This window comes from Meles meles, chromosome 20 (assembly GCF_922984935.1).
Source record: "Meles meles chromosome 20, mMelMel3.1 paternal haplotype, whole genome shotgun sequence".
Classification (NCBI taxonomy): domain Eukaryota; kingdom Metazoa; phylum Chordata; class Mammalia; order Carnivora; family Mustelidae; genus Meles; species Meles meles.
In genome coordinates this window covers 32,262,827-32,277,269 of record NC_060085.1, presented here as the reverse complement: position 1 = coordinate 32,277,269, position 14,443 = coordinate 32,262,827, and the positions used below count along the sequence as shown (strand labels likewise).

Sequence of the window (14,443 nt, the reverse complement as noted above, 5' to 3'; positions counted from 1 at the left end):
CGCTCCCCCCTTTTTTTTTTAAACTTTCAAAAACACAGGAGGAAAAGATACAAAATTTCCTTGACGTTCAATCTGAGAACTGTTGTCTCAATAATAAAATGTGGAAGTAAACCTAAAGACCGGGATTTCTGTATACACAATGTGTTTATGTATGTATACGCAATGTGAAATGAGAAAGCCAAGAGCTAAGTTAAGCCACTGCTCCCTTGCCCCAAACCAGTGTTTTATGGGCTTGGACTAGTGTATTCATGAGAGGAATTCTTCCAGCCAGGTAGTAGGTGTTACAGCATAAAGAAGCAATTAAAAACTCCCTCTTCTGGTCATATGTAAGACCACAGCTGAACAGGGTTGAAATAGCAGGTGTCTGTGTATCGTAACCAGTAAACACACACAGTAGTCTTGTGAAGTGACTCAGGAAAAACACCTTTTAGCAAATATCACAAAAATGCAGCTTTATATACTGAAATAACTCCTTTAAAATCTGAAGCACAGCAATCCTGATAATTTCTATATATAGTAGACAGGTCAAAAAAAGCACTGGTGAATAAACAGTATTCATTTCCTGATTGATTAATGCTACTAGAAACCCCCATTTTCACTGTCTTCTCCTGGTGACGCAAATCAGAACTGCTGAAGTAGTTCATTAAATCGCAGCCCTGACCAGCCTCCATGGGAGAATCAATACACTGATATACATGACAGACATTCCCAAAGAAGAGTGTTATTTAAAGCAATGCCTGGCATAATGCGACACTGAGAAACTACATGTGTGCGAACAGAGAGGCCCGGTGAAATTAACTTAAAGACACTAATGAAGTGGAATGATCTTTAAAAAGAAGTGATGTAGTATGAATTCACATGAAAAAATAAGATAGGTTATTAAGTTTAAAAAAGTAAATTTATAACACATCCAATGTTAATGTGTATGAGGGAACGAGAAACACGCAGTCAAACAGGTCTATGTGCCGGGTCTAGAAACCTTCCAAGAGTATGTGCCAAACTGCAGCCCTGAGAAGTAACATGGAGGAGCTTTACTCGTTCTGATTTCATATTTATCCTCCTCTTTCATATTTATTTTTCCTTTACAATGAATATTACTATATTAACAATGAAAAAAATCAAAATGCCTGTGTTTTTGCTTTTGAATTGGTATGTTTTTGTTAGCTGAATGAGAAGCTGAGGAGTCCCAGGAGAGCACGCACATCCTCTTTTGTGTCCTGGCATCTAGGACTAGGTAACTACCGTTCCACAAAACAACAACAACAAACTAAAAAGAATAAATGACCCCAAAGTTTGCATTATTGCACTAACTATTTTCAATCCCTACAATATTTAGAAAATGCCTAAAGACTGAATATAACACATCAAGGCTTTGCATTCCAGTCAGTATACCTCATTTACAAGAAGAAGAAGAAGGGAAAAAAAAAAAAAAAGGCCCCACACAAGCTGGAAGAACAACCCCCCTGAATCCATAAACTAGGTAAATTCCTCCAGTTGCTTGAGCCAAAAACCCCATGAGTCATTCCTTGTCCCTTCTTCCCCCATACCGCTAATCCCCCATCCATCAGCAGGCCCTGATGGCTTTCTACTTCCATGCAGCCTGCAATGTTGGCCATAACCCTCAACTTTGGCAGCCTCTGCCACAATCTCAATCTCAGCCTTTTCTCCTGATTCAGCCCTCAACTGGACTAGAGCAAAACAGCCCACCAACAGGCCTCCCTGATTCTGCTCTTGCTCCTATGTTCCACAGAGCAACCATCAATCAGATCAGGACACTCCCCTGCTCAAAACCCTTCAGCGACTTTAAGTCACCTGCACTGTCCAATCCTGATCCTTTGGTGGCCTACAGGGCCCTGCACCACTGGGCCCCAGTCCCCCTTTTCTGAACCTTAACTCAGACCCCTCACATCTTTACACAACGCTTCTCCACCTCCTCACTGGCCTTTCTGCTATGTGCATTTCCACCCCAGAGTCTCTGTACCTGCTATTTTCTCTGTGTCCAACGCTGGTCTTCCACATCCTCACACGGCTAGCTCTTTTTTTCAGTGAGCTTCAAAATCAACACCTCAGAGGAGCTTTCTCTGACTAGCCTTACCTAGAGGATCCTGCCTTGATGGTCATCCTCTCTCACATTATTCTTAGCCTTTATCACTACTTGAAGTAATCTTATTTTACTTGATTTTGTCTCCACCCTCCCTAACTAGAATATAAGCTGCATGGGAGACACTGTTTCTGTAGTTCAGTGGGAGCAATGCCTAGAGCCGACAGGGGGTACTCAATAAATATTTGCTAAATGCATGAATAACATCACGGCCAATTTATTTATTTTTTTAAGCAATTGGAAAGGCACATTAATAAAAGCAGAGATTCATGAAGAGGAAAAATTAATATATTTTATAACTACAAATTTAAATGTGGCTCCCATTAATGGCATAAATAATACCACGTAAAGACACTGCTTATTACACAACCAAGGAAAAAAGGTAAAATTATATTAGCTAGGGACAAAGTGGTCCTTTATTTGATACTACTAAAGTTACACGAAAAAATTAATTAGCACTGTTTGGCTTGTGACAAAGAAAGCTGAATTCACTGCATTTATTTTGTATCATGCTACTTTCGATGACAAGAAGTTTAGGTCAAATGGTCAATTTCAGAGTTCCACTGAGAGTTAAACTAATGTCCACCTTGATCTCATTCCCGTTTTGATGTGCCTGCTATGGTTAGCTCCCTTCCTTGACTCAGCCCTGACAGCTGGAGAAAGACCTGGCGTATGTCTCAGAAGCAAAAGAGTTAATTATGTTTGGCTCTACAACAAGTTTCAATCTCTGTACCGACTAAAGGAATAAATATGCCAACCAATTCTCTAAAGAAGCTACAGAATGTTATGGGGCTGAAACAAAAAGAGGAGGAGCTTGGCTTTGGACTACAAGTATTTAGGGTTAAACAGAGTAGGAGAATGGGCTGAAGAGAAATCCAACAACTATGCTAAATCAATTACCTACTACCATTACTACTACGAATTACTGAATGTTCTCTCTGAGGTAATGGGTTTACAATGCTGACCCAGCTACTCTACGCCAACTTTAAAGTTCTACCTGAGCTTGGACATCTGTCACTAATGATAGTTTTGTGACATGTGGAATTCATTACATCTTCCCTAGATTTTCTTTTAACTCTATACATCCTTATTACATGCAAGAGAAATGGATATGAGTCGCCAGAAAACCTGGCCTGGTATGTTTTATCCATGTGAAAGAAATTTAATTTAGGAGTTTTATTTGTAAACTGGGAATAGAACTATCCACTCGGTGGGTTGCTAAGAACAGGAAATGAGACAATACATACAACAATGCTTTGTGAATCACCAAATATTCTATTTAAAAAATCATCATTAGTCTGTGGACTTTTAGACGAATGGAAATCCTGAAAAGATTAACTATCACTAAAAGTTTCAAAGTAGAAAAAGGCCCAGATTATGAAAACGCAGTGGCCAAATTTAGCCAGCACATTGGACAGAACAGAGAAACATTTTTTTCTTTATCCAAAAATAAAGTTACTTAATAGCAAAATAAAATAACTCATTCAAATTACCTGAAATTGTTACTTTCAACCAGATGGCAAAAGGGGAAGGGTGTTCTTTATTAAACAGCAAAACCTCTGCTTTGTGATGTAGATTAATTCAATCAAAGGATAGCAATCACTGGTCACAGCTATATGAAATGCTGTCAACAATGGCAATCAGCACCGATGCCAGAACCAGCCCATCGGCTCTCATAGATTAAGACTCATTCTGCGAAACCATTTAATTAGCTCAAACAAGTATAAGTACTTTGTATTTACTCATCTTCTGATGAAAATTACATTCCTGAAAAATATAATTTATGCTGCCATCTAAAAGAACCCAAGCCACCTCAGTGCACTTCACGGAATGTGTGCGGCTGTTAATTTTGCAGGATCGCAGTATCTGCAAGTAGAGAAAGCTGTAAGATCACAGCAGTATTTCTGCTAATGCTACTTTCACAGAGTTGTAATATTCCCGCACCACCACCCCGATCTATGAACACAGATCTGAGAGAGGAAATGTGTTTTACACTGAGGACCAGACTCACACGCCACTCCTGGTGATTGGCAGGGGCTCAGCATATAATCAGTACATAATATCAACTGATAAAAGACCAAGGGTATTCGTTCTCTGTGATTCTTCTGCAGATCAAAATGTGACTTGAGAATCTGCTTCCTAGGCATGACGACTTCCTAGGGTTGGGGCTGGCCTCAGTGGACAGCTCCTTCAACAGGAGAGGAAACCAAATCCAAGAGCTGGAATTGGTGTTTCCCAAAACACAGAGTAGACTTCACTCCCCATCATTAACAACATTAAATCTCAAGTGATAACTTACTCCTTTTCCAAATCTCTTTCAATTCTTCAGATAACAAACATCACATTACTGGGTGGATAACACTTGCCTAAAACGTGCTAGTCTCCTCTTCCACAAAGGGAGCAGGCCTCGGGGCTCAGAGCTAGCACCCGCAAGAACATCAACAAGGAATTTAATCACCTCCTCACTTTATTTATTTTTATACTTAGCATCTATGGCAAACAACATCAGTCTTCCTGATGATGATTCTGGTAAGGTTTCTCTGTAAAGGATTTATTTAAATAGAAGTGGTTTGATTTAAAGAAAAATATTAAGTGGAATTATGTTTAATAAGCAAATCATAAATAAAGAACCCAACTGATTAAAACCGGGAAAGGTGGCACAGGCACATGGGACTGCAAGGCATTGCTCAGGGACTCAGGGCTGAGCCAAAAGGTGAACAAATGGGTCAACTTAACTAACCTGGGGCAAAATACTTTAGCAGCTGACATTCAAGCAGGGTTTCCATTTCTTAGTGGCTCTAACTATGGCCCCTGTCCAAGCTAAATCAACAGCATTCACTTAGCCCACCTATGCAAGATCACCTCACGTCTGCACAAAGACTGGTTAAGAGGAATTAAGGTATTTTTCAAAAGCAAACTCAGAGAAGCAGCAGAGCAAAAGGCAGCACATGCACACAGCGTGTCAGAATCACTTGGGAAACTCTTACAAAACAGAACCCCAAAGGCACCCCACAAATCATCAGCCAATCCAACCTGTTCAGAACCACAGCCAATGTACAGAAACAGGACTACACATTTTATGCTATTCAGTGGCTAGTTTAGGACCAACACATGTATTATTAACTGAGATTCCCACCGTGGTAAACAACCTCAAAAGGAGGGTACTTCTGGCCCTATGGAATGTCACCGTCTCAGCCCTCCTCCATACTCAAAGATTTAGAGGCAATTAACAGGACATTTCCAACATGTAAAAAAAAAAAAGTTAAAAATCAGTTTAAAAAAAAAAAAACAAGGGCCTCCTTTCGTGCCATCCTTGCTAGACTCAACAAATTTCTGAGTGCCAATCTATGTCAGTCACCGTGCCAGGCACCAGGACTGCAGAGCAACAACCCTGACAGAGTGGAGGGATGTGCTGGGGTCACCGGGGTGTGCACCCCGGTCAGCCTGGGGTTCGGAGTCGGTCTCCAGAGTGGTTAGGAACATAGATCACTAGGTCCTATCCCACAGATTCCCATCTAGACAGTCGGAATGGTCCTTGGGAAGCTGCCCATTTAGAAAGCTCCTCTCTGATTTAGATGCACAGCAGGTTTGGGATCCAATGATTCAAATTATACTTTTAAATCTGAAATTAACAGTAAGGAACATCTTGCTCTCAAAAATACCGAGTAACTAAAGGAAAATATGAAGTATCCTGGACTACTTCAAAACATTAAAACAACATCAAGAAAATATGATATTACTATGCAGTTTCCAAGAAAAAAAAGAAGTCTATATTATGAAAGCAAATAGATCTATGAGAAACTGGGAATGCCACAATGACACTACCATCAATCCATATCATTCCTCATATGGAAATCCTGGGTAATCGTTAGCTCCCCAAAAGGTAGTTTGGCTAGCAAAAAATTAGTATTATCTCTTACTACTCTTGGTAATAAGCTGCTTACTAATTCACCATAACATTATCACCAACACAAACCAATTTATAAGCCTTGTTGCTATTGTGGCTTCCTTCTCTGCCCTAGCAGCAGTGGTTTTAAATGAACTGCCTGTTGGATTTTATAACAACTGCTCAGTTGTTCATAAAAGTCACAGATGATTATCACTAATACATTAATTCACAGAAGACTGCCCACACATTTTCACCAATTTCGTGCAAGGATAAGAAAAGAGAATCCCTCCATCGGCAGGTACGGATTCTTCCTAATACCTAATAAACAGACTATAACGGCCACTGGGAAGGATTTTGAATTTGAAAACTGCTTTTGGTGTTAACATGTAAGAATGGGCCTTTGGGGGGCGCCTGGATGGCTCAGTGGGTTAAAGCCTCTGCCTTCCGCTCATGTCATGATCCCACGGTCCTGGGATCGAGCCCCGCATCCGACTCTCTGCTCTGCGGGGAGCCTGCTTCCCCCTCTCTCTCTGCCTGCCTCTCTGCATACTGTGATCTCTCTGTGTCAGATAAATTTTTAAAAAGTTAAAAAAAAAAAAAAGAATGGGTCTTTGGGAATTACAACAAAAAACACATCGGTTCCCCCCAAAAAACGTTTCTTATTATAACCCCTATCCCCAAGGATAGAAGAGACACTGGCAGCCCTGGGAACACTTCTTGGTACCGGAGAGCCTGCCAACCCCTCCTTCCCTCCAGGTGAGTGGTGTGTCGGTCCCAAATCTCCAGGGTCATCACATAGTGCCCCCCTCCACTTCATGCAGTTGCACCCAACCCCCCAAATCTTCAAATGTCCTAACCTCCTGTTTGTTTGCCATCAGCCTTCCCCTTGGTGCTGCCTCACGGAGGGAAGTCCTTCAACATCTCCCAGACGAAAAACCTCTCTCAGAACACTTGGGCCCCAAGTGTTCTTCTTTCTTACAGCTTCAATACTTGCCTTGCAACCAGAGGGACCAAGCTCCCCCCTGCAACCACACACACACCCAATGGCTTTATCAGTCCCAGCCCAGCCCCTGCGTAGCCACAGAAGGTATGTGAGTATGTGATTCTTGCATTCACATCTTCTCATTTACATGTCTGAAGTGACCCCCACTCCTTTCTCCTTCCACAAGTATCTTATTAGAAAATACTGGGTGAACTAGGTACTGGCACAGAAAATGAGTAAAAATGTGATTTTATGGGACTCCCTCACTGCTGCCCCCAATACAGACATTCTTAAAGAGAGAATGAGAGAAAGAAAATCATCTCCATAAGGTGCTAGAACAACTCTGTTGAAGTGCTTGTGGAAAAGGGGACCAAAAGGGCCCTTTGTGCCTACGATGTCCTGTGAGTGAGTCCATGAGCAAGTCAGTGAGCCGTGCCCCAAGCTGCAGCTTTGGGATTCACACTGCCAATTGCCTTTCACTCCCTTCTGATCCACTCTATCATGCACCAATCCTCTCTGGAGAACCACTAAGTTATCACTCTGGGGCTAAGAAACCTGAAGCACTTCCCCAATGACACATCAAGGCCAGGGGGTCTAATGGGCACTGAGGCTCTGAGCGCTAGTCCCAGCCTGTCTCTGCATACCTCTCATCCACATGTGGGAACTTCAGTCCCGGCCAATGAGGACTCCATTCAGTCCATCCCAGATAGCGTGGGATTCCCTACCTCTGCGTTTGCTCACATCATTGCTACTGTCAACCTAAGACCACTAAACGTGGCTGTTCAGCACACCAACTGTGAAGTTATACACGGTAGCCCTATCTATCCCCATCAAAACACTTCCCGTTTTAGGGGATTAGAAGTGATTTTTAAAAAGTCTTTTCTGGACATCCAGGTGGCCAAGAGACACATTAAAAAATGCTCAACATAGCTCGGCATCAGGGAAATACAAATCAAAACCACAATGAGATACAACCTCACACCAGTCAGAATGGCTAAAATTAACCAGTCAGGAAACGACAGATGCTAGAGAGGATGCACAGAAAGGGGAGCCCTCCTACACTGTTCGTGGGAATGCAAGCTGGTGCAGCCACTCTGGAAAACAGCATGGAGGTTCCTCAAAAGTTGAAAACAGAGCTACCCTATGACCCAGCAATTGCACTACTGGATATTTACCCTAAAGATACAAATGTAGTGATTCGAAGGGGCACGTGCACCCGAATGTTTATAGCAGCCATGTCCACAATAGCCAAACTATGGAAAGAACCTAAATGTCCATCAACAGATGAATGGATAAAAAAGATGTGGTGTACACACACACACACACACACACACACACACACACACACACACACACACACACTGGAATACTATGCAGCCATCAAAAGAAATGAAATCTTGCCATTCGCAATGACGTGGATGGAACTAGAGGGTATTATGCTGAGCAAAATAAGTCAGTCAGAGAAAGACAATTATCATATGATCTCCTTGATGTGAGGAATTTGGAAGGCAGAGTGGAGGGTTTGGGGGTAGGGAAGGAAGAAATGAAAGAAGATGGGATCAGGAGGGAGACAAACCATAAAAGACTCTTAATCTCACAAAACTGAGGATTGTTGGGATGTAGGGGGTAGGGATCTGGTGGCTGGGTTATGGACACTGGGGAGGGTATGTGCTATGGTGAGTGCTGTGAAGTATGTAAACCTGGCGATTCACAGACCGGTACCCCTGGGGCTAATAATACATTATATGTTAATGAAATAATTAATAAATTAAAAGTCTTTTCTGCATCTTCCACAATGGACATGTATTACATACCTAAAAATTGAAGGAAAACATTTGCATATGGGACAAAAAATCCATTCTACTCTTCAGAATCACCTAACCTGAAGGCAATTTCCTCCAAGAAGCCTTTTTATCGAAAAGCAATTTGTGTTCCTCCTTGTTCTTAAGGCCCTGGACTGTTTTTTGACATTAAACACAAACCTGCCTGTATCCACAGTTGTACTTTTCTCTCTCCCTCATCCCTATTATGTGTCAGGCATTGTATGAGGAGCTTTACCATGTTGTTTCATTTATGGTCACTGAGAACCTATGAGGTTGCTGTTACCATTCTGACATTGTAACAAAGGAAGCTGAGGTTGGAAAACTTGCTCAGGGCAAATGAACAACTTATGGTTCTTGCCAGTTTAAATTGAAATCCAGCCTAGTTTGGCTTCAAAATCCTAAACTCCAAAATACTTGGCAATTGATTAACTGCCTTTTCCAATACTAACCTCTATGACTCTTTATCAAGAAGATCATATCTTATTCACCTTTCTTCTCACTTTAGAGCCTACCCAGGGCTTCACTCAGAATCAGACACTCAGAAAACCTTTTTCTCGTTACATAAAAAAATCGATTCCTATGGGAAAACATGGTGGGATGTTGATAAGATGGCATGCCTCTTAAAACAACTGTTGTCCCAACAATAAGCCTTTTTAAGTTTTAGCCTTAAAATGCATCTCAAAGCTATGCTGTCTCCTCAACTCTAGGGCCCCACCTTAGCCTTACTTTGTCTGTTACCATGTCTTGCACCTTGAACTCTTCCCAACTTCTACCCTTCTCCTACAATTTCTTCTCCACAAATGCACCAGTGAGGTAGACCTGTGTTACTTACTTTCTTATAGAATAAGCCCTACAATGCCTCCAAACTGCTTCTTACCCTCCCCTTCAAGGTTGTGCATGATCAGGGTCCGGGCCCTGCCCACAAGGGCAGACCTCTCTAGTGTCTACTTCCCTCCACTAACTACCCTCAACCTATGGCGGTCAGCTGTACACCAGCTCTTCCCTCCGTGTAAGAATGCACTTGTTCCAGATTGCCACATGGGTGGCTCCATTCCATCACTTACAGCTCAGGTCACCAGGGTCACCTCCTCAGAAGCTTTGCTTAAACACTCTATCTATAGAAGGATCCCGTTGCTATTCTGTCTCAAGCTTGCATCTGTAGTAACGAGGACAATGAGGAAACAACTCACAGTTGTTTAAAAGTATGTCTAGTTAGTTCTGCCTGTCTCTTAAGCTAGATTGTAAATTCCAAGGAGGTAAATAAGGATCATACTATACACATCCCCATGCCTGAAATAAGGTGTGCCCTCAAATACTTCTGAGCTATTACTGAACCCAATTGGGTATAAAACTATGTCTTTAGGTGGCATTATGACAAACCAAAACCATTTTATTTGGATTCTTCTATGATCAAACACCCAGACAGCAGGCGTGGAGCCTAGAAGCCCAGGGATGGCTCAGGGGTTCATGAAATCTCTAAAGACACATTGCTTCATTTCTAAGTACATGTGCATTTTAATGAGAAAGATGTGATAGTTTCATCATATTCACAAACACGATGTCAAGCTGGATTTAGAATTACTGAACTTGGAAGTTTCAAAATCACATTTCCTTTAAAAAGACATGTATCCACACTGTGTATATATAATTTTACCAACCACTAAATTCACAACCATGAGGCCTAGAAGGAAATAAACCTTTCACTATGCTGACTCAGTATTTCAAAAGAGATTTTATAAAATATGTTTTTCCTTGTGTAATTTCAAAAAATTAGAAAATACACATCACTTTTAATAAAATTCAGAAAATACCCAACATCTGATAGGCATTAACCCATTCGATGAATTAGAAAGCCTAGTTCCTGACAGAGGGAGGAATATTATAGCCTATCCATGCTGTCACTGGCCTTCAGTTTAATCCTCCTTTACCTTTTACCCTCTAATAATGATTTTTAAATGGTTAAGCACTTACCGTAATGTGATTGAAATGCTTGCGGTTTGACAACCTGATTACAGTCGTTACACACCACCAAGTAGAAATCATCGTGGGCTGGACACAGACCAAATATTGGCATGTCTGCAACAAAGAAAGAATCACTCATCTGGTTCTGATTAATACGAAACCATTTAGCTAGCAACACTTTCTAAAGCTGCTGCCTTAAGATGAAGTACACCAGTTCAAATACTGCTCCAGTAGCATTTAAAAGTAACTGATGTGCCACCATAACTATTAAGAGAGAAATCAAATCAGGCTTATAGAAACACTGTTCAGAAAGTTAAAATAAAACACACCAAAAATCATCAGTATGAGGTGAAAGAGACAAATCTATTAAAATGCGAACAATGAATACACTCACATAATAAAACAACTTTAGATGAACTCCACACCAAGGTTATGGGTAAGAATCTGTACCACATAAAATGCTTAGCAATTCATAAAGCTGTATCATCTAATGGTTTTGTTTAACTATGCATTCTATTCCAGTCATCTGGTTTCTGAGTTCTATGGAACAGTTAAGAAAGGAAGCAGAGGTTTCACTGAAGAGTAGAACTGCCGGTCTGGTCAGCATGTAATACAAAAAAAATTATTTTTATACTCTTTTTTCAGGTCACAAGAACCTCTAGTCCTTTTGCTCACATACTGATGTCCCTGAACTTATGGAACTTTGGTACAAACAGAGTATTTCACACATTAATCTCAGTTCAGTTACTATAATAGGGCAAGATACAACTTGGACTCTTTACGGTTAAGAAGTTAATTAAAACACAAATGTAAAACTAAACTATCTGCATGTACACAGAAACTGAAAGTGATTTGATATTTGGTAATATGTGGCTAACTAAAAAGTCCTAACCATGAATAATTACTTAACAATAATCTAGGTAGGGAACAGTGCTAACATTTCAGATCCAGAATCTAATCTCTTAAATATTTCAAAGTTGGTGAATTTAGGGGTGCCTGGCTGCCTGAGTCAGTAAAGCATGGGACCCTTGGTCTCTGGGTCGTGAATTCAAGCCCCACATTGGCACAGAGATTGAAAAAAAAAAAAAAAGACAATTGCTGGTTTTAAGTATTGCACACTACCTAGAATATCTGCAATGAGTGGATAATAAGCACATTTCAATTAGACAAACAGTTTAGTAGACCGAATACCAAGTTTAAAGGGGAAAAAAGATCCAAAACTAATTGGCATCTGTTTTCTTTCCTGTAAGATCTGATTTCACATTTTCTCCAGCTTGGGTGATCATGGTAGTTTTACAAGAAAAAGAAAATGCCCTGAGGAGATGTAAAGTGATCATAGTCTCAAAGCATCAAATGACTGATCTAATATCTACAATGGATATAGCTCAGATTTTCTTAAACAGTTTCTATTACACTGAATTGCACAGATTGCTGGCTATAAATCTGAAATATACCAGGGACCAACAAGCTTCTGGGACGCAATGGCAGCACTGAGCAGTTTCTAGGTGCTATGCTCTCATTCTTTTCTCATAACTACCTAGGTAGATACCATTACAACCCCTCTAAAAAGGAGGAAACTGATTCACAGAGAGATGAAGAACTTTGTCTACGTCAGTAGCCGGGATTCCATTCTGACTCACAACAATGGCTTGGATCTGGTCCCTTGAAGATCAGAGGAACGTGATTTCTAGAAATTCCTTCCAGTTTCCACCTCCATTAAGTTGGAATGTCAGAGCTGAACACCTCTGATAAACTGATTAGATAATGCAAGAAGCTTCTAGTAGACTACAGACTTCTGTGACTAAGCTTAATAATTTAATGAAAAATAAGAACCAAACAAGGTGTTATTTTCCTTGAAAGCATGCCCACATTGAGTTAAAAATAGTACATGTGGGAGAAAAGGAAAGGTTATATCCCTGCAATGATCAACACGTAATAAGCCATTTTCCATGGCTACAATTTCTTGACATGACAGTTCATTTTAAAAATAAAATGTAAGTAGTTCCCTTTAAGTTCCATATACCCCTGTGCTAAATGCCTCCAATACAAGACCAATTACAAAAGAAAATCTGAATTACAGAACACAGCATTCATAATTTACAGCTGTGAAGTATGAAATGTCTATAAATATCAAATCAAGAGTTTAATTAATGAAATTGACTCAATTAGTTTTATTAATTAAATGGTAGTTAAAACAGCATTAAATTAAGTGGTCTCACTTTAGATTTAGGCGACTGCAATGTGCTGGTTTTGTGTGGTTTTCCACAGCACTCGATGTTAAGCCATGCTGTTTAAAATGTATCACTTTCCAAATACTTTGGGGAACAAGCCCCCTCCCACCCCTTTAAAAATAAAACAACTTTAAAAAATTAAGAACTGTACCAATCCTTTCAAGTAATAGCAATTCAACTATAAAGAAAATTGTTCTTTTTTGCCGTGATTCCTTTCTTCCTTTTGTGAGATTCAGAAACACTAGTAAAAATAAGAAGGTAGGGGGGCGCCTGGGTGGCTCAGTGGGTTAAGCCGCTGCCTTCGGCTCAGGTCATGATCTCGGGGTCTTGGGATCGAGTCCCGCATCGGGCTCTCTGCTCGGCAGGGAGCCTGCTTCCCTCTCTCTCTCTCTGCCTGCCTCTCTATCTACTTGTGATCTCTCTGTCAAATAAATAAATAAAATCTTTAAAAAAAAAAAAAAAAAATAAGAAGGTAGGGGGGCGCCTGGGTGGCTCAGTGGGTTAAAGCCTCTGCCTTCGGCTCAGGTCATGATCCCAGGGTTCTGGGATCGAGCCCCGCATCAGGCTCTCTGTTTGGCGGGGAGCCTGCTTCCTCCTCTCTCTCTCTCTGCCTGCCTCTCTGCCTACTTGTGATCTCTGTCAAATGAATAAATAAAAAATCTTAAAAAAAAAAAATAAGAAGGTAGGGTTCATTTTGTAAGGGACCAGGAATCTACAGTTCTGGAAAAACTTCAATTTCCTCAATTACTTAAGACCGTGTGCAATCAATGATGACAGTAATGAGGATGAACAGTTGGCCTTTACTGAGAGACAGCTATGCACCAGGTCCTGTGCTAAAGACTTTTTATATGGTCTATCCTACAATAAAATCCTCATTTTACTGACAGAGACATAAACTTGTCTACTATCACCCACCAAGAAAGCATAACCAGGACTCAAAATCAGGTGTGCTCCATGAGCTCAGTTCTTAATATCTCACCAGCATATCACACTCCCTAAAAATCCTGCCTGGGTGTGTGCGTGTGTGCATGTGTGTGTTGTGTTCACACACGTGCATGATACACACACACAAACCCCTTGGAAACATGGTACAGGTTATGAAAATCTAAAGCAACTTTAATTTTAGCTTTCTAAATTCTTCACTTTCAGAGATCCATATTTGGAAGTAAGCTAGAAGATACAAAATAATTTAAATAAAATGTCTTCAGGAGAAAAAAAAAAGAGCTCTATATCCTTTTTCTGTACTGGGACATTCCAGAGGCCTTAGTAACAGAACAGAATGTGGAATGTTGTGGCAACAGAGAAAATGAAATTTTTGTGAGAGACAGTATGTATGTTTCTGAATATTTTTAAAGCGTAAGTTTATAATCAGCCTATCTACAAATCAAGATAAAAAACTTGCCCAAATGCAAGGAGGTAAAAGACTGAATTACTCCGAAAAAAAAAAAGTTGATA

The 14,443-nt window shown here is 40.5% G+C and overlaps 1 protein-coding gene across 3 annotated transcripts in view; it reads right to left on the bottom strand.

Annotated features, from left to right (window-relative positions):
- The window catches only part of ATXN7 (ataxin 7), a 138,066-nt gene that overhangs the window by 38,988 nt on the left and 84,635 nt on the right, over positions 1-14,443 (bottom strand). For all 3 annotated transcript variants that reach the window (XM_045991241.1, XM_045991242.1, XM_045991243.1), the window contains one exon: positions 10,767-10,871. In XM_045991241.1, the coding sequence (XP_045847197.1) occupies positions 10,767-10,871 (105 nt within the window). The remainder of the gene's footprint in view (positions 1-10,766; positions 10,872-14,443) is intronic.